General features: G+C 44.6%; 1 protein-coding gene across 1 annotated transcript in view; it reads right to left on the reverse strand.

Moving 5' to 3' along the window:
• CDC7 (cell division cycle 7) overlaps positions 1-19356 on the reverse strand; it is a 71011-nt gene that overhangs the window by 36250 nt on the left and 15405 nt on the right. Inside the window, exon 6 of the mRNA XM_033916381.1 lies at positions 5886-6105. Within this exon, the coding sequence (XP_033772272.1) occupies positions 5886-6105 (220 nt within the window). The remainder of the gene's footprint in view (positions 1-5885; positions 6106-19356) is intronic.

Raw genomic sequence — 19356 nt, forward strand, 5'->3', positions numbered from 1 at the left:
GACTAGATATTTGTTGAGAGCTCTGAGATCCAAAATCGGTCGCAAATCCCCCGTCTTTTTGGGAACTAGAAAATAACGGGAATAAAATCCCAAGTTCCTTTGTGGAAGAGGAACTTCCTCCACTGCTCGCAGGAGAAGAAGAGCTCGAGCTTCTTGAAGAAGAAGGGGAAAATGCGACTGATTTGAAAGACACTCTCTTGGATGGCGATCTGGAGGTGCCTGAAAGAGTCGAAGAGAGTATCCCTCTCGTATGATGGTAAGTACCCAGAGGTCTGAAGTAATGAGCTCCCATTGGTGATAAAAAGTGGACAGGCGACCTCCTATGGGGAGGTGAGAATTTGGAAACAGAGAAATTTGAATGCTCAGGTCGAGATTGTCAAAAAGACTGAGCAGGTTTGGTGGCAGCAGGAGTCTGAGATTTTTGTTGCCTTTGTTGTGGAGGAGGCCGACGAGCAGGAGGTCTAGAAAAAGCAGGAGTTGTTTTCTGCGGATAGCGACGTGGAGTTTGTTTGAAACCTCTAGTTGGTACAGGTTTAGGTTTTGGACGAATGAGGGAAGCAAAAGAGCGCTCATGTTCTGAAAGACGCTTTGTAGCTGCCTCAATAGAGTCATCGAATAATTCATTTCCTTGACAAGGAAGATTAGCCAATCTATCCTGAAGGTTTGGATCCATGTCCACTATCCGTAACCATGCTAATCTACGCATGGCTACTGCAAATGCCGACACTCTAGACGAGGGTTCAAAGGCATCATAGGAAGCTTGTAGCATGAAAAGTCTCAACTGAGAAAGAGTCTTAAGGATATTTTTAAATTCTGATAGGCGATTGGTAGAGATGTCCGGGTAAAATGAAGATAAAATCTTTAAAAAATGGTTGAAGTAGGACGTAAATATGTAATTATAATTAAGAACTCTATTTGCCATCATAGAGTTCTGGTATAAACGACGTCCAAACTTATCCATGGTACGGCCTTCCCTACCAGGAGGAACCGAAGCATAGATTTTGGAGGGATGTGCTTTCTTCAATGATGATTCTACAACTAGAGATTGATGAGAAAGTTGAGACTTTTCATACCCTTTACATGGGACCGTTCTATAACGAGATTCTAATTTGGATGGGATAGCAGTGATAGAATAAGGAGTTTCCATATTGCGAGTGAAGGTCTGCTGTAGAACAGGAGTCATAGGTAATCTGAGTGACTCTTTTGGAGGGTGGGGAAGCTCCATATCCGCTAAGTACTCAGGAGTATATTTTGAGTCTGAATGAAGGTCTATCTTGAGAGCTTGGCCCATGTCAAAGATAAATTTGGCAAAAGAAACTGATTTTGGATCAGATGTTTCCTCAGGAGAACCACTGCGTGATTTATGTTGAACTGAATAGGATGGAGAAGCCTCTCTAGAATATGGTGTCTAGGTCGTCGGAGTCGAAGCCTTTGAGACCGGAGCAGCCGCTACGGTCGAGGCCGGGTCCGAAGATTGCTCCATGCCGAAAAGTTGAAAAAATTGAGCACAACGTCGTCGAAAGGCCCGAGGAGTAAGGGTGAAGCAGCGATGACAATCTTCTGGAGAATGAGAAGAACCCAGACACTGTAAACAACGGCAGTGGGGATCGGTGACAGAAATCACCCGATTACACTGTCGACAACGTTTAAACCCGGTAAGAGGCCGGGACATGGAAAAAATAAAGTCCGTGTCGAACGAAGGAGCCTAGGCCCAAAGCTCGACGGCCGAACAAAAAAAGAAAAACAATATTTTTTTTTTTTATGAAAAGAAAAAGAAAGGATTAAGAAACAAGCACAGCGACCGACTTAAAGAAAGAAACAGCCGCGGTGATGAGAAGGCAATTGCTGCAGAGCAAGAGAACGTGTCTTCTTGTCTCCGCGGAAATAAACGAACTGAGGATCCTCTCAGGAGATGCGCCCCCTAGTTCGGGCGGGAAGGCACGCGCGCAGGCGCGGTGCAGTGCTCGAAAGTTCGAGATCTTCAAGCAAGTTTGCTTTCGAGGCTGTCCGCTGCGGGGCTCCGTCGGTGACGTCACCCATGTGTGGGAATATGCTGCCTGCTTGTCCTGGGATAAAAATCAATTAGTAGTAAAATCAAGGTGTTTTGAGGCAGATAGAGGCTTTTACAATAAAATCGGGAAATCTAAAATGGCTGCAGCGGTAGTGATTAGTGCCAAAGAATGGCCCAAGAGAACTAAATAAAAAGTTTCAAAAATTCAGAAAGAGGGAATTTGGAGGATGGGGACTCTATAGGGAGCCCCAGAGACACTTAAAATTTTAGTTCTTGAATCACTCCAAAGTCTACCATAGACAGTAAAATTGTACTCACAAAACTACCTAGTGCTGTACCTGCATCAGCTCACACTGCAGCTAGACAACAGAGAATATTTCTGCCTCAGACAAGCACATAACATCTTCCAGCTGCTTGTCTCTTCGGGCTGCCTTTTAGACAGGCTTATAGACCCTGAAACCCTTGACCCTACTAGCTCCTCATGCATCTTTGAGGGATAGGGGCAGCCAGCACCTGCTACAGCTTGCTGGAACAACGCAGAACCACTCAGCCTAATAAATTGGGGTGAGCTGAGCTTCCGGGGAACACTCCCCGAGCTATCCTCAATCTTAGTGCAGGCTGGCTAGGTAGGTTCCCTGCAAAACTGGTTGCGGCCTCCCACCCCCAGCTACAGTCCTCTGAACCAGAGACTATCTTCTCCCAGGCAGAGCTGTCCCTGAAATCTTGGGAACCTCTGGAGCACTGCAAAGCCTCGAACTTTGGCTTAATATCCAAAAATAATAAATCATTGAAGAGCAGAAGAAAAGACAATTTCTCAACTCACATGCAAAAAGGGAAACTGAGGAGATGGGGCACTGCCCACTGACACAAGGAAGCAGAGCTGAAAAGCTATGGATGATTCTTTCTGCAAAACTCGCAGGTAAAGGTGAATAACCCACTGGTCATGCTCCTTTTGCGCTGAAAGAGTCTATCTTCAAAATAAAAATATTTATCAAGAACTTGCAGGCTTCTGGCACTAACATATCAAGATGGAACTACTAATAATCATTTCTACAATGCTACTAGACATACGAGAACACAGCACTGTACATCAAAAATATAGAAGGAAGTCCCTACTCAAAAGACAAACAAACTGGACAGGAAGGCACATCAATATACAGTGCTCAGGTGGGGAAATTACTGATGGAATGATAAAGACAAATATTGGTGCTTAGAAAGTGGGTTGGAGTTTGAAACCAAAAGCATCTTAAAGAAGTGGGCTTTGAGTCTGGATTTGAATATTGCCAGAGATGGAGCTTGAAGTACTGATTCAGGCAGTTTGTTCCAGACATATGGTGTAGCAGAGAAGAAGGGACAGAGTCTGGAATTGGCCATAGAGAAGAGTACAGATAAGAGAGAGGGACTTATCCGATGAGCGGAGTGCTTGGGGAGGGGGGTGCGGGATTGTCGGGAGCTATGGAGTAAATACATTTGTAGGTTGGTAAGAGGAATTTGAACTATATGTGAAAATGGATAGGGAGCCAATGAAGTGACTTCAGGACAGGGGTAATGTGGGCATAGCAGACACTGGATACTTAAGAATAACTCTCAGAAATAAGAGAGAGTATAAGTAAATGTGCTAATGGAAAATCCTAAGATTAAAAAAAGCCTAGTTGTTTAGGATTTGGCCATTCCTATCACTGTGTATTAGATAGGTACGCTATAAACTCTTAGTTGTTGTAATCTATATATATAAAATCGGAGGTATGTATGTGTGTATGTATGTGTGTGTGTATGTGCCGCGATCACGCAAAAACGGCTTGACCGATTTGAACAAAACTTGGTATGCAGATCCCTCACTATCTGAGATGATATGTTCTGGGGGTCTCGCGGCCCACCTGCACACGTGGGCGGAGCTACAAATATAAAATCAGATTTCACCCATTCATGTCAATGGAAAAAATGTAAAAAGCTGCCATTCTCACAGTAATTCAAAAACGGCTTGACCGATTTGAACAAAAATTGGTATGCAGATCCCTCACTACCTGTGGTGATATGTTCTGGGGGTCTCGTGGCCCACCTGCACACGTGGGCGGAGCTACAAACAGAAAATCGGATTTCACCCATTCATGTCAATGGAAAAAATGTAAAACGCTGCCATTCTCACAGTAATTCAAAAACGGCTTGACCAATTTGAACGAAACTTGGTATGCAGATCCCTCACTACCTGGGGTGATATGTTCTGGGTGTCTCCCAGCTCCCCTGCACACGTGGGCGGAGCTACAAACAGAAAATCGGATTTCACCCATTCATGTCAATGGAAAAAATGTAAAACGCTGCCATTCTCACAGTAATTCAAAAACGGCTTGACCGATTTGAACGAAACTTGGTATGCAGATCCCTCACTACCTGGGGTGATATGTTCTGTGTGTCTCCCGGCCCCCCTGCACACGTGGGTGGAGCTACAAACAGAAAATCAGATTTCACCCATTCATGTCAATGGAAAAAATGTAAAAAGCTGCCATTCTCACAGTAATTCACAAACGGCTTGATCGATTTGAACAAAACTTGGTATGCAGATCCCTCACTACCTGTGGTGATATGTTCTGGGGGTCTCGCGGCCCTCCTGCACACGTGGGCGGAGCTACAAACAGAAAATCAGATTTCACCCATTCATGTCAATGGAAAAAATGTAAAAAGCTGCCATTCTAACTGTGACCAATTTGGACGAAACTTGGTATGCAGATCCCTCACTACCTGGGGTGATATGTTCTGGGGGTCTCGCGGCCCACCTGCACACGTGGGTGGAGCTACAAACAGAAAATCAGATTTCACCCATTCATGTCAATTAAGCTGTAAAAAAATACTTTTATTCACCACTATAAAGTATCTTTATTTGAATCCATTTACTGTGTTATTGCTATAATTAAATGCCCGTGCAACGCCGGGGCATCAGCTAGTAAGTTTATATAAGGAGACCGTTCTCATACTGCTGACATCATGTGAAGTATTTCAAATTTTTTGTGTTCTCTTAGAATATGTGAATTATTGTATAGCTCAATACACCCATAGGAGATCAATATTTATGCTTCTGGGTGTCACACACACAGTTGACCTGTAATCCTGCTGAGTTAAGAAGCTGGTGGGAAACTGCAGACCTACAATCTCAGTCTGGAAGATGATCAGGTAGTGATTCAGATAGCAAACACTAAATCCACAACAGGTAGAAGATAGGAAGTGAGGTTGTAGAAAATCTCCTCAATTTCAGAATACCCTCACTTGTAAGGGTTAGGTTATCAAGATATTGCTTAATCAATCAATGTCAGAAAGTGTAACTTTAATTTGAAAACTGACAAGAACTCATGATGTATTGAAGAAAAGTTCTTTATTACTTGCCCCAACAGTAATGTGCCCAACAGGACCCGTTTTGCCCGCAAGGGCTTTTTCAAGGGTTTATAACAGGGAACACTCTTATTTTTGGCGTCCTCATATTCCGGGGCAGGAGCTGCTTAAGCAATATCTTGATAACCTAACCCTTACAAGTGAGGGTATTCTGAAACTGAAGTGATTCAGATAGTCCCACTAATCATCACTGGGAATGAAGACACCTTTTCTTGCTGTACAATAGGGTCAAGTTTTAGAAAACCTATTTTTCCCCCAACTGAAAAGTCGATTTTCTTTCTGGTGATACACAGCAATGTGTGTGACCAAGCTGTAAAGCCCAAGTATTCCCTAATATTAAATAAGATTACATCTAAAAATTACTCCAAAAATCCCATTAAAATCATTGCCATAAATAATGTCTAGTATTATACAATATTGCCCCCTAGTGGATCAAAATAATAAAAAAGAAATAAACCAGTACAATATTAATAGAGAAGGAAAGACTCCAAACCTTTTGTGGTTTGATCTGTATTTGTGCGAGTGACCAAACAGCTGGCTTGGCTGAAGATTGCTGAGCTAGCTCTGGAGGTACTGCAGCCTTATTTCCTATCATTCTGTGACCTTTATTTTGTAAGCAACTTTTCTGCTGGCTTTCAGACTGCACAACCTTAAGAAGTTCTATTTTTGTATCTGAGGTTCCTTGTGCCAAACCGAAGTCTACTAGGGCATACCTAAAGTGAAAAAATTTCAAAATAAAAGTCAAATAATGCAGAAAATTTAAACAATATCTGAAAACAGAATCAAGATTAATGAACAGCTGCAGAAAGATTAGGTTCTTACCTCAGTAATCTTTCTTGTAGATGTATATTTTGGTCCTGAACACTAAGGTCTTGTATCTGAACTAGCAAGTTACTTGCAGAAAACTTGTCAATCATGCTTTCAACTCCATTTTCTTCACAAGAAGCTGCTCCTGCCCTCTTAGTTTGTACAAAAGCAATCAAGTAGCACTGTAATAGACGTAAATGTAAGGAGGAAAATGAGATTCCCCGACACTTCAATTGTGTTCTACTCTATAATAAAAATAGTAAACAACATTATAACATTCAAAATTGTGCAACCAGCACTAATTATTCATAGAGCTTATAGCTACTTGCATGACTCCATGTTGAGGGGCACCGAGGGACCAGTATGCAGACCGGATATGCAGTCAAGGGAGGTCTGCTGTCTACCCGGAGCCAGAATACGAGATGTGACCACCTGTCTGGATAAACTTCTCAGGCCCCACGACCACTTCCCCATGATGCTCATTCACGTCGGGACGAACGACACTGCCAAGAACTCCCTGGAGGACATAGCTAGAGACTTCGGAGCTCTGGGAAAGAGGCTAAAGCGGACAGGAGCACAGGTAGTATTCTCTTCAATTCTTCCAGTTAGGGGCAGAGGAAGGGACAGGGATGAACGTATCCTGAGGACGAATGAGTGGCTACAACGATGGTGCCAGGAAATGAACTTCGGATTCCTGAATCACGGAGAGGCACTACAGGGACTACAGGGACCAGACGGACTCCACCTGACCAACAGAGGTAAGAATGTATTCGGACACAGGCTAGCCCGCCTACTTCGAAGGGCTTTAAACTAGGTAAGTCGGGGGTGGGTACCCACTTTTACACCGGAGCAGTAAGTAACAATCCTGATGGGGTGAACCAAATCTCCGCTTCTAAGTCCGAGGTAAGTACCCTTATTGCAAAACAATCACTAGGTGACACTTTAATTCAAATGGATGGCTCACTACAGGAGCCTAGCAGACAGAAAGAGTGGAGAGCTATGTATGTTAACGCACACAGCTTAGGGAATAAATTTCTAGAACTAGAAACAGAAATAGTTAATGCAGACCTAGACGTAGTAGCAATATCCGAAACATGGTTCACAGACTCTCATGGGTGGGATATAACTATGCCAGGATACAACCTGCTTCGAAAAGACAGAGAGGGTAAGTCAGGAGGAGGGGTTGCACTTTACATCAAAGAGAACATCAAGACAACAAGGATCACGGATGTCAAGTATACTGGGGAATCCATCTGGGTGAACTTGGCCAGAGGCAGAGAAAAATGCCTGTACCTTGGTGTGGTATACAGACCCCCAAGACAATCGGAGGACAAGGATGCAGAATTAATCGAAGACATTGAGAATATCACCTTACGGGGGGACGTCGTTCTGATGGGAGACTTTAACATGCCTGATGTAGACTGGAACACACTCTCAACGAAAACTTGTGATAGCAGGAGGATATTAACATCCATGAAGGGAGCACGGCTCAAACAAATGGTACTAGAGCCCACTAGAGCCCAGGCCATCCTGGACCTGGTACTTACGAACGGGGAAAGCGTCTCGGAGGTCTCGGTGGGAGAAACGCTAGCCACCAGTGACCATAACATGGTATGGTTTAACCTTAAGAAAGGCTTCCCCAGGTCACAAACAAAAACAAGGGTACTCAATTTCCGAGGCACCGACTTCACACGCATGGGTGATTTCGTCCATCAGACGTTGCAGGTTCAAGAAGTAACTGATAATGTGGAAGCTATGTGGTCAACCTTGAAGTTGACCCTTCATGAGGCAACTGAACGCTACATAAAATCGGTAACCAAACAGCAAAGAAAAAAGAAACCCCAATGGTTCACTAAAGAGGTCTCTTACCTCGTCAAAGAAAAGAAAAAAGCATTTCTCTCATACAAACGCACGGGGAAAAAAGAAGCAAACATTGAATATAGGACAAGGTCTGCAGCGGTCAAAACAGCAGTCAGAGAGGCCAAACTTCGAATGGAAGAAACTCTAGCGAAGAACATTAAAAAAGGGGACAAATCCTTCTTCAGGTACATTAGCGACAGGAAAAAGAACACAAACGGGATAGTACGCCTTAGAACGCCAGAAGGAAACTATGTGGATACAGATTCTGATAAGGCCAAACTACTGAATGATTACTTCTGTTCAGTCTTCACCTGCGAGGCATCAGGGCAAGGGCCACGTCTGGAAGCAAAGCAAAGCATGGAAGACCCATTTCAGAATTTTGAGTTCACACCAACTGATGTTTACAGAGAACTGTCAAGACTTAAGGTGAACAAAGCTATGGGACCGGATAATTTGCACCCAAGAGTGCTCAGAGAGCTATGCGATGTTCTGGCGAAACCGTTAGCCACGCTCTTCAATCTCTCCCTAGGTACGGGAAGAGTCCCCCTAGACTGGAAAACAGCCAACGTTGTTCCTCTGCACAAAAAGGGCTGCAAAGCAGAGGCTGCGAATTACAGGCCAGTGAGTCTCACATCAATAGTGTGTAAACTCATGGAAACCCTGCTTAAAGGTAAATTAGACACAATATTGGATGAGGGAAATCTGAGGGATCCCTGTCAACATGGATTCACTAGGGGCAGGTCATGCCAATCCAATCTTATCAGCTTCTTTAACTGGGTGACAGGAAAGCTAGACTCGGGAGAGTCTCTAGACATAGTGTACTTGGATTTCAGTAAAGCTTTTGACAGTGTACCGCACCGCAGATTATTAAACAAGATGAAATCGATGGGGTTGGGTGAGAAACTAACTGCATGGGTCACTGATTGGCTGAGTGGAAGACTTCAGAGAGTGGTGGTCAACGGCACCCTCTCTGAGACATCGGAGGTGACTAGCGGAGTGCCGCAGGGATCAGTCCTGGGACCATCCCTTTTCAACATATTCATAGGGGACTTGACCCGGGGGCTTCAGGGTAAAGTAACACTGTTCGCTGACGACGCCAAACTGTGTAATATAGTAAGTGAAAGCAATCTCGTGGATAGTATGACGCAAGATCTGATCACGTTAGAAATCTGGTCCTCGACATGGCAGCTGGGTTTCAACGCTAAGAAGTGTAAGGTCATGCATCTTGGCAGTAGAAATCCATGCAGAACATACACCTTGAATGGAGAAGCACTAGCTAGGACTTCAGAAGAACGGGACTTGGGAGTTATCATCAGTGCAGACATGAAGGCTGCCAAACAAGTAGAGAAGGCCTCATCCAAGGCAAGGCAAATGATGGGATGTATCAAGAGAAGCTTCGTCAGCCGCAAACCTGAAGTCATCATGCCACTTTACAGATCATTGGTGAGACCTCATCTGGAATACTGTGTGCAATTCTGGAGGCCGCATTACCGTAAAGATGTGCTTCGAGCCGAGTCGGTCCAGCGTATGGCCACTAGAATGGTCTCCGGACTCAAGGGTCTCTCATACGAAGAAAGACTGGGCAAATTGCAGCTCTATACTCTAGAGGAGCGCAGGGAAAGGGGTGACATGATTGAGACATTTAAATACGTCACAGGTCGTGTCGAGATGGAAAACGACATATTCTTTCCCATGGGACCCTCGGTCACAAGGGGGCACCCGCTTAAACTCAGAGGAGGGAAATTTAGTGGTGACGCCAGGAAGTACTTCTTCACGGAAAGGGTGGTGGATCATTGGAACAAACTTCCGATGCAGGTGGTCAAGGCCACCAACGTGCTCGACTTTAAGAATAGATGGGATATCCACGTGGGATCCCTACGAGGGTCGAGCTAAGGAACTAAGTCATCAGCACTCAGACTTAATGGGGTGGGTCAGTAGAGTGGGCAGACTTGATGGGCTGTGGCCCTTTTCTGCCGTCACCTTTCTATGTTTCTATGTTTCTATGACCTGCTATCAGGCAAAAACTTAAGCCAGACTGTATGTTAATGAGGATTTTCCTATACATCATTTTTTTTTTATCCTCTCAGCATCTCTGATAGACAAAATTCTTCAAAACCAGACTAATCTTAAGGCAGAAGGCAGGCAAAGCCTGTACACAGTGCGGGACTTCAGGACCACTAGACATATCTACAAAAAAATTACTGAGGTAAGAACTAATCTTTCTTTCTAGTACAATGTGTCTAGTGGTCCTGAACGCTAGGGACATACCAAAGCAGTCCCCAGAGTCTAGGGCAGGCCTGCTGAGCCTGCCCTCAAAAAGAAGGAACCAAAAGCAGAGCCCTTCCTTGCTACTACATCCACCCTTTAGAACCTGGCAAAGGTACGAAGGGTAGACCATGTAGCCACTCTACAAATCTCCTCAGGCAAGACAGCCCTAGTCTCCACCCAAGAGGCAGCAACCCTTCTAGTGGCGTGCACTTTCAATGTGATTGATGACTGTTTTACCAAACTCCATATAAGTGAAGGAAATGACCATTTTAATCCATCTAAAAAGGCTGTAGACGCCGGCCTCCCTTTCTTGGCATGACTGGTCAGAACAAAAAGGTGATTCAAAAGGTGAAACTCAGTAACTTCAAGGTACCGAAGAAGCACTCACTTGGCATTTAGCAAATGCAATGCTTTATCATTTTCCTAGGGCGGAAAGTAGGCAAACGGACTTCCTGATTGATGTGGAAGGACAAGACTACTTTCAATAAAAAGGACAAAACTGTGCATAGGGAGAGCCCTGATTCCGTGAACCTAAGGAACAGCTTCTTGCAGAAAAGAGCTTTTAAATCAAAAAACCATCTCACTGACTTAATTGCCATTAGGAACACAGTCTTGACTTAAGATCCAAAAGGGAAGCCTCCTATAAGGGCTCATACGGAGCAGTACTGAGACCTTGCAACACAATGTTAAGGTTTCAGGAAGGGTAAAGGGAATGCACTGGGAGGGCGCAACCGTAGAGCCCCTTAAATGAATCGGGCAAAATCTGGACAACAACCCAAGGATTCTCTTACCACAAGTTTGGAAACAGGAAAGACCTACTATCTACTGACAGCCTCTTCTGAAGTCCCTCCTGCAAAAAGTCCAGGACTACTGAAATATGAGCTCACCAGGGTTCAATCCTTCACTACACACTAGTGCTGAAAGGACTTCTAGGTCTAAGCATAGGATGCTACCGTGGATGGCTTTTTAGCTCTGAGTAACGTGGTAACAACCACATTCGAATAACCATTGAAACCACATTTGAATAACCATTGCTCATCAGGGCTGGCCGTTCAAGAGCCATGCCATAAGCCCAAAGTATTCCAGATTCTCAATAGGAACAAGTCCCTGAGTGAGAAGATCCACTTGAACAGTATGAGGCCTTTGACCCTCTGGAGACGGATTAGGTCCACATACTTTGGTTTGCGAGGTCAATCGGGTACCACTAGAACTACCAAGTTGGGATGGATTGCAATCCTCCGAATGACTCAACCCCTCACTTCCGAACTCGAATCTTCTGCTGTAAAAATGAGGCATCTTGGTGTTCACCACCGAGGCCATCAGATTCATCTTTGGAGGCCCCCACCACCGAACCATAGCGTCAAAAACCTGTGGAGACCATGACCATTCCCATGGGTCGAGAGTCTGAGAAAAGTCAGCCTGCACATTTTCCACTCCTGCTTTGTGCACGGCTGAGAGAGCCTGCAGAGAGGAGTTGAGCTTCTAGGCATAACGGGGCGCTTCTCATGCCTCCTTGCCTGTTGACATATGCTACCGCTGTTGCATTATCTGAGAAGACCGACGGCCTTGCCTTCCAGAGATTTCTTTAGTGCCTGTACCACTAGACAAATGGCTTCGAGTTCCAAGGTGATTTATGAACCACTTCTGCTGAGCCAGAGTCCAATGCCCTTGGACTGGAGACCGTTGCAGTGACACCCCCCTCTATAAAGGCTGGCATCGGTTGTTAGTATCTCCCAGATGTGAAGAAGCATGCCCCTGGAAAAGGCAGCTGACCTCAGCCACCACTGCAGGTTGCTCTTCTTCGTTGTAGGTAGCCAGGGAAGCTCTTGTATCGTGTGACTGAGGGAATCAGTGAGAGAGGAGGATCTTGGATGGGTCTCGTGCATTCTGGCCCAAGGAACCACATCTATGGATGCAGTCATCGACCCCAAGACATTACATTACATTGGTGTCTTCTATACCGTCAATATCTTTCAGTTCTAGGCGGTTTACAAGAAGAATTGGCCTGGGCATTTCCAGGGAGATTACAAGGTTGATAGATATAGTATGCATCGGGATCTGGGAAGGATCGATACGATTTAGTTAGATCATTTGACAAATTTCTTGAATAGTATAGTTTTCAGTTCTTTCCCGAGGAGATCTTGGAGAGAGCGAGAGCCAGAAGGCCTTGAGCATGTGCAGATGCTCAAGGCCCAGGCAAGAGGCAGGATCTTCGTTCACCGACATGTCCTGTGGGCTGCGTGCTAGTGCCAGATAAGCTAAGGCTTCTGTTTGGGCGGGCCGTTTCTCAGGGAGAGGAGGGAGGTCATGGAGCAGCGCCGGTGGCCTCGGGAGGGGGGGAACAAATCAAGAGAGTTTTCCTTACTTCCTATGGGTAAACTCGCTTTGATATACGAGCACGCTTCTGGAACGAATTATGCTCGTAATCTTGGTTTACGAGCATAATTCGTTCCAGAAGCATGCTCATATATCAAAGCGAGTTTCCCCATATATACATACACACATATGTATATACACATATAACCTCATATATACCAGAGTCAAAGTTTCTGGGAGCCCCTGTAATGGTTAGGGGCATTTCCCAGTTCATATGAAGACTCTTTTGAGAAGTTCTTTAGGAGGGTGATCATAATCTAAGCCCTCCATTCAGCACTGTAGGCGGAATCAGCTTCTAGCTCGAGTGGTAACTTTTTCCCCAACTGCCTAATAAAGTGAAAAAGTCTTTGAGTAAAAGATTTAGCCGTTTGTGGACACTGGTGTGGAGACTTTACCAAAGGAGTGTCGTAAGCCTCTGTCATCAAGAAGGCTTCAGGTACATAGGAGGATGGGGAAATACATGGAAGGACAAGAAGCTATATTGCACTGATGGGCTACATATTACTACAGCAGGAAAAAGAAACCTTGCAGAGAAATTTAGACAATATTTTTCTAGGCATTTAAACTAGAAGGTGGGGGTGGTGTATGTACGAAGGACAATTATAGAGACCACCCCAGGCAAAAGAAAAGATGTGATAGTAGTAAAGGCTGCAACATAAGCAATATCAGCAACTCATTTCTTAGTATTACAACGGAAAGTGAAACGACACAAAAATCCATACAAAAAAGGAGATTATCGCTGAAAAATAGCTGGAAAGCGATGACCACAAATGCTTGCAGTCTAAGCAACAAAGTTCATGATCTGCAAGCCCTGATATTAGAGGCAGATTTAGATATTGTTGCTATCACAGAGACATGGTTCAGTGAATCACATGGATGGGATGCAAACATACCGGGATATAATCTTTTTAGGAAGGACAGAGATGGTCATAAAGGTGGAGGAGAAGCTCTCTATGTAAAGATCAATATCCAAGCGACCGAAATGCAAGGGACCTGGGGAGAGGAAGAAGCGATATGGATTGCTCTGAAAAGAGAAGATGGAACTTCTATCTACGTGGGTGTAGTCTACAGACCTCCGACTCAATCGCAGCAAATTGATAAGGATCTGATTGTGGATATCCAAAAGTTTGGAAGGAAAGAGGAGGTTCTGCTGTTGGGAGATTTCAACCTGCCGGATGCGGACTGGAATGTTCCGTCTGCGGAATCGGAAAGAAGTAGGGAGATTGTGGATGCCTTTCAAGAGGCTCTGCTCAGACAAATGGTGACGGAACCTACAAGGGAAAAAGCGATATTGGATCTGGTCCTCACAAATGGAGAGAGTATCTCTAATGTTCGAGTGGGTGCTCACCTGGGTAGTAGCGATCATCAAACGGTTTGGTTTGATATAATGGCTAAAGTGGAGAGCGGCCACACGATACTTAAAGTCCTAGATTTCAAACGTACGGACTTTAATGCAATGGGAAAGTACCTGAAGAAAGAGCTGTTAGGAAGGGAGGACATAAGAGAAGTGGAAAGACAGTGGTCTAAGCTGAAAGGAGCGATAAAAATGGCTACGGACCTTTATGTGAAGAAAATCAATAAAAACAAGATAAAAAGGAAACCGATATGGTTTTCCAACCTAGTGGCTGAGAAAATAAAGGCGAAAGAGTTGGCGTTCATGAAATATAAAAAAACCCAAGAAGAGGAGAGCAGAAAGGACTACAGGGTGAAACTGAAAGAAGCCAAGAGAGAGATACGTTTGGCGAAGGCACAGGCGGAAGAACAAATGGCTAAAAATGTAAAACAGGGAGATAAAAATTTTTTCAGATATATTAGTGAAAGGAGGAAGATAAAAAATGGAATTGCTAGGCTAAAAGATGCTGGGAACAAATATGTGGAGAGTGATGAGGAGAAAGCAAATGTGCTAAACAAATACTTCTGTTCTGTGTTCACAGAAGAAAATCCTGGAGAAGGACCGAGATTGTCTGGCAAAGTTACACGAGAAAATGGAGTAGATTCTGCGCCATTCACGGAGGAGGGTGTTTATGAGCAACTTGAAAAACTGAAGGTGGACAAAGCGATGGGACCAGACGGGATCCATCCCAGGATACTAAGGGAGCTCAGAGAGGTTCTGGCGAGTCCTATTAAAGACTTGTTCAACAAATCTCTGGAGACGGGAGTGATTCCTGGGGATTGGAGGAGAGCGGATGTGGTCCCTATTCATAAAAGTGGTCACAGGGATGAAGCAGGAAACAACAGGCCGATGAGCCTCACTTCAGTTGTTGGAAAAATAATGGAAGTGTTGCTGAAAGAAAGGATAGTGTATTTCCTTGAATCTAATGGGTTACAGGATCCGAGGCAACATGGCTTTACAAAAGGTAAATCGTGCCAAACGAACCTGATTGAATTTTTTGATTGGGTAACCAGAGAGCTGGATCGAGGACATATGCTAGATGTAATTTACTTGGATTTCAGCAAAGCCTTTGATACAGTTCCTAATAGGAGGCTGTTGAACAAACTTGAAGGGCTGAAGTTAGGACCCAAAGTGGTGAACTGGGTCAGAAACTGGCTGTCGGACAGACGCCAGAGGGTGGTGGTTAATGGAAGTCGCTCGAAGGAAGGAAAGGTGACTAGTGGAGTCCCTCAGGGTTCGGTGCTGGGGCCAATCCTGTTCAATATGTATGCTAACGGATGTAGCGGTATATAAGAAATAAATTACATTACATTGCTGAAGGGTTAGAAGGAAAAGTGTGCCTTTTTGCAGATGATACCAAGATTTGTAACAGAGTAGACACCGAAGAGGGAGTGGAGAATATGAAAAAGGATCTGCAAAAGTTAGAGGAATGGTCTAATGCCTGGCAACTAAAATTCAATGCAAAGAAATGCAGAGTAATGCATTTGGGGATTAATAATAGGAAGGAACCGCATATGCTGGGAGGAGAGAAGCTGATATGCACGGACGGGGAGAGGGACCTTGGGGTGATAGTGTCCGAAGATCTAAAGGCAAAAAAACAGTGTTACAAGGCAGTGGCTGCTGCCAGAAGGATTCTGGGCTGTATAAAGAGAGGCGTAGTCAGTAGAAGGAAGAAGGTGTTGATGCCCCTGTACAGGTCATTGGTGAGGCCCCACTTGGAGTATTGTGTTCAGTTTTGGAGACCGTATCTGGCGAAAGACGTAAGAAGACTTGAGGCGGTCCAGAGGAGGGCAACGAAAATGATAGGAGGCTTGCGCCAGAAGACGTATGAGGAGAGACTGGAAGCCCTGAATATGTATACCCTAGAGGAAAGGAGAGACAGGGGAGATATGATTCAGACGTTCAAATATTTAAAGGGTATTAACGTAGAACAAAATCTTTTCCTGAGAAAGGAAAATGGTAAAACCAGAGGACATAATTTGAGGTTGAGGGGTGGTAGATTCAGGGGCAATGTTAGGAAATTCTACTTTACGGAGAGGGTGGTGGATGCCTGGAATGCGCTCCCTAGAGAGGTGGTGGAGAGTAAAACTGTGACTGAGTTCAAAAAAACGTGGGATGAACACAGAAGATTTAGAATCAGAAAATAATATTAAATATTGAACTAAGGCCAGTTACTGGGCAGACTTGCACGGTCTGTGTCTGTGTATGGCCGTTTGGTGGAGGATGGGCAGGGGAGGGCTTAAATGGCTGGGAGGGTGTAGATGGGCTGGAGTAAGTCTTAACAGAGATTTCGGCAGTTGGAACCCAAGCATAGTACCGAGTAAAGCTTTGGATTCTTGCCCAGAAATAGCTAAGAAGAAAAAAAAAAAAAAATTTTAAATTGAATCAGGTTGGGCAGACTGGATGGACCATTCGGGTCTTTATCTGCCGTCATCTACTATGTTACTATGTTACTATTGTAGACTCAAAGAAGTTCTCAGATGAATCAGATTGTAAATCAGAAGGATATGAAGGCCTTGGTGAAGAAATGCATTAAGAAGATCGATGCTCTCTTTGATTCTGGTACCAGTCCGATGTAGAAGAAGAAGTATGATACGAAGCTGTTTTTCTCTTCGAAGAACGGGAGAGAGCGATGTTTTCTCTTTGAAGCAAGCGAGGAAGAACGATGCCCACTGGATTGTTGATGAAGAACTGGACCGGTGGTGAGAGGATCGATACTTAGACATGGAACATTGATGTCACTCCAGAGAACCAGCTGCAGTACCATAGGACCTGGTAGCCATGTACTTAGGCTAGGTCGGTACCAAAGGATTCGATACTGGGGTAAGCAGTTTCCATGCATCACCCAAATTCCTTCAGAACAGTGTATCGAGTTGCACCCAGAAGAAAAGCACCGGTACCTCTGGCTTATCTGCCAGTAACATTGGTGCCGCGGCTTGCCCCAAAGAGGGTGACCTCAATGAAGATGCACACCTCGAGGTTGAGGTGGTCGTCACTGTTTGGTTGGCATCAAGAGACTCAATGCAAAAGTGACCTGTGATGCCGGCTAGGAAGCTGGCGGCTTCTGAGCTGGCTTACCAACAGAGTGATGTCTTCTGACGCTGATGTCGATATTTTTGATACGAAGTCTGACCGATGTCTATGCCGGTCTCGAACAATCTTTCCTGATGAAGTTTCCAGCTGATTATCGAACATTTCTACAGGGTAGTACACCAAGTCAAAAATGACACAGGGAAAAAATACTATCATTATCAATTAAGAAAGCTGAAAACAGAGTACTCAAACAAGCTTCCCTTAATCATTAATAATTAATACTTAAATTAAAAAAATATATACTTCTTAAATGGTAGGATTGTGCTTAGACACCACGGAGGGGACCAAGGGGGAAAACCCTCAACCACCTCACCACCCAATCATTGCATGATCCTCCATATTTTTAACCCGGTGTTCTGGGATAAGAGACTGGAAGCACCAACTGTCAGAAGAGAAATTGGCCTTGGACACCAGGAGCACTTTTTTTTTTTAGCCCATTAACAGCCTGAAAAGGTCAAAAAGACTGTGGCAGCCAAATCGATGGCTGAGGAAAAATTAAGGCCTCGGTGGTCAAAGTCCCCAAGGAAAAAAAAAAAGTTCCCTTTTTAAAAAAAAAGAAGTAAACTTAAAAATAAGTTAAGAATACAGTGGTGCCTCGCATAACGGACGCCTCGCACAGCGAACGCTGCGCATAACGAACTTTTTGTCTTGCTCCCTATAACGAACTTCGTTTCACACAACGAAGTCGCCCGAGGGGCCCGGGGGGGGCGGAACTACTCTCGCCGCTTCCTAATGTGAGCCGGGAACAGCAGCACCCTCCTGTCTGAATGCAGTGTTCCATCATCTCCCTCCACCTTACCTTAGATGCCGAGTTTTCCGGCTTTCTTTTTCGGCCAGCCACACACTTTCAAAGAGCAGCACATGCGCGCATGCTCTGTTGTTCAATCTTCTCCTCTGACGCAACCGGAAACCGGAAGTTGCAGGAGAGGAGAACATTGATCAACTTCAGCAGCTGCGCGTGCACAGCTTTTTGAAAGCGTGCGGCTGGGTGAAAAAGAAAGCTGGCAAACTCTGCATATAAGGTGAGGTGGAGGGAGGGAAATGTAGGGCTGCAGAACGAATTATTTTGTTTTACATGTATTCTTATGGGAAAACGCGTTTCACACAACGAACGTTTCACATAACAAACTTGCTCCTGGAACGGATTAAGTTCGTTGTGTGAGGCACCACTGTAAAAGAAAAAAAACCACGTGAGCAGGAAGGCAAATGGCAAAAAACTGAACGTTTAGAGACATGACTTCTTAGCTCCGCGGAAAACTAAGAATTGAGGAACCGTGAGCCTGCATCGGGCGGGAAGGTACTCGTGCATGTGCAGTGTAGGCAGTTCGCAAACTTTCTTAAGTTCTTAAAGTGGCGATGCACTCTTAAAGCTGTCCATACCAGGGCTCTGTGGATGACATCACCCACATGTGAGAATATGCTACCTGCTTGTCCTGGGATAATATCCAAATCAGTGCACAATATTGTGAGACATCTAGCTTCCATTGAATTATTTGGCATACAATAAGATAAGTGACATCTTTTTATATACATCAACAAAATTTATAGTGGTGTTGATATGTCGATTGATGATATATGAGGAACATGATGGTGCTATGATGGTTCCCCTCATAATTTGTTGGCCATCTGCATGACATGGCTTTTGGAGCACTGAGCACATCACATATATATTGGTTAAGTTACCGGAGGAAACTAATTATTTAGTTAGTTAATTGATTCTTTACTGCATTTAAAAAAAAATCTTCTTGATAGTACATATGAGTGCAGAATTTAATACATTTACTCCCATGCAATAAAGTACAGTGGAACCTTGGTTTACGAGCATAATTTGTTCCAGAAGCATGCTCGTAAATCAAATTACTTGTATATCAAAGCGAGTTTCCCCATAGGAAGTAAGGGAAACTCGCTTGATATGATCCCACCCACCTCCACCCCCCAAGGCCAGCGGCTCTGCTCCACCCCCCCCTGAGAACCAGCATCGCTCCCTCTCCACTTGCGAACGCCCCCCCCAATGTGAACCCCCCTCCCTCCCCGCGTGAACAGTATTCAGCCTTACCCCCCATCTAGCACGCAGCCCACAGGATGTGCCGGTGCTGGTGAAAAGAAGTTCCTGCCTCTTACCTGGGCCTTGAGCATCTGCGCATGCTCAAGGTCTTCTGGTTTTCGC

The sequence above is a fragment of the Geotrypetes seraphini genome, chromosome 12 (genome assembly GCF_902459505.1).
Source record: "Geotrypetes seraphini chromosome 12, aGeoSer1.1, whole genome shotgun sequence".
Classification (NCBI taxonomy): Eukaryota; Metazoa; Chordata; class Amphibia; order Gymnophiona; family Dermophiidae; genus Geotrypetes; species Geotrypetes seraphini.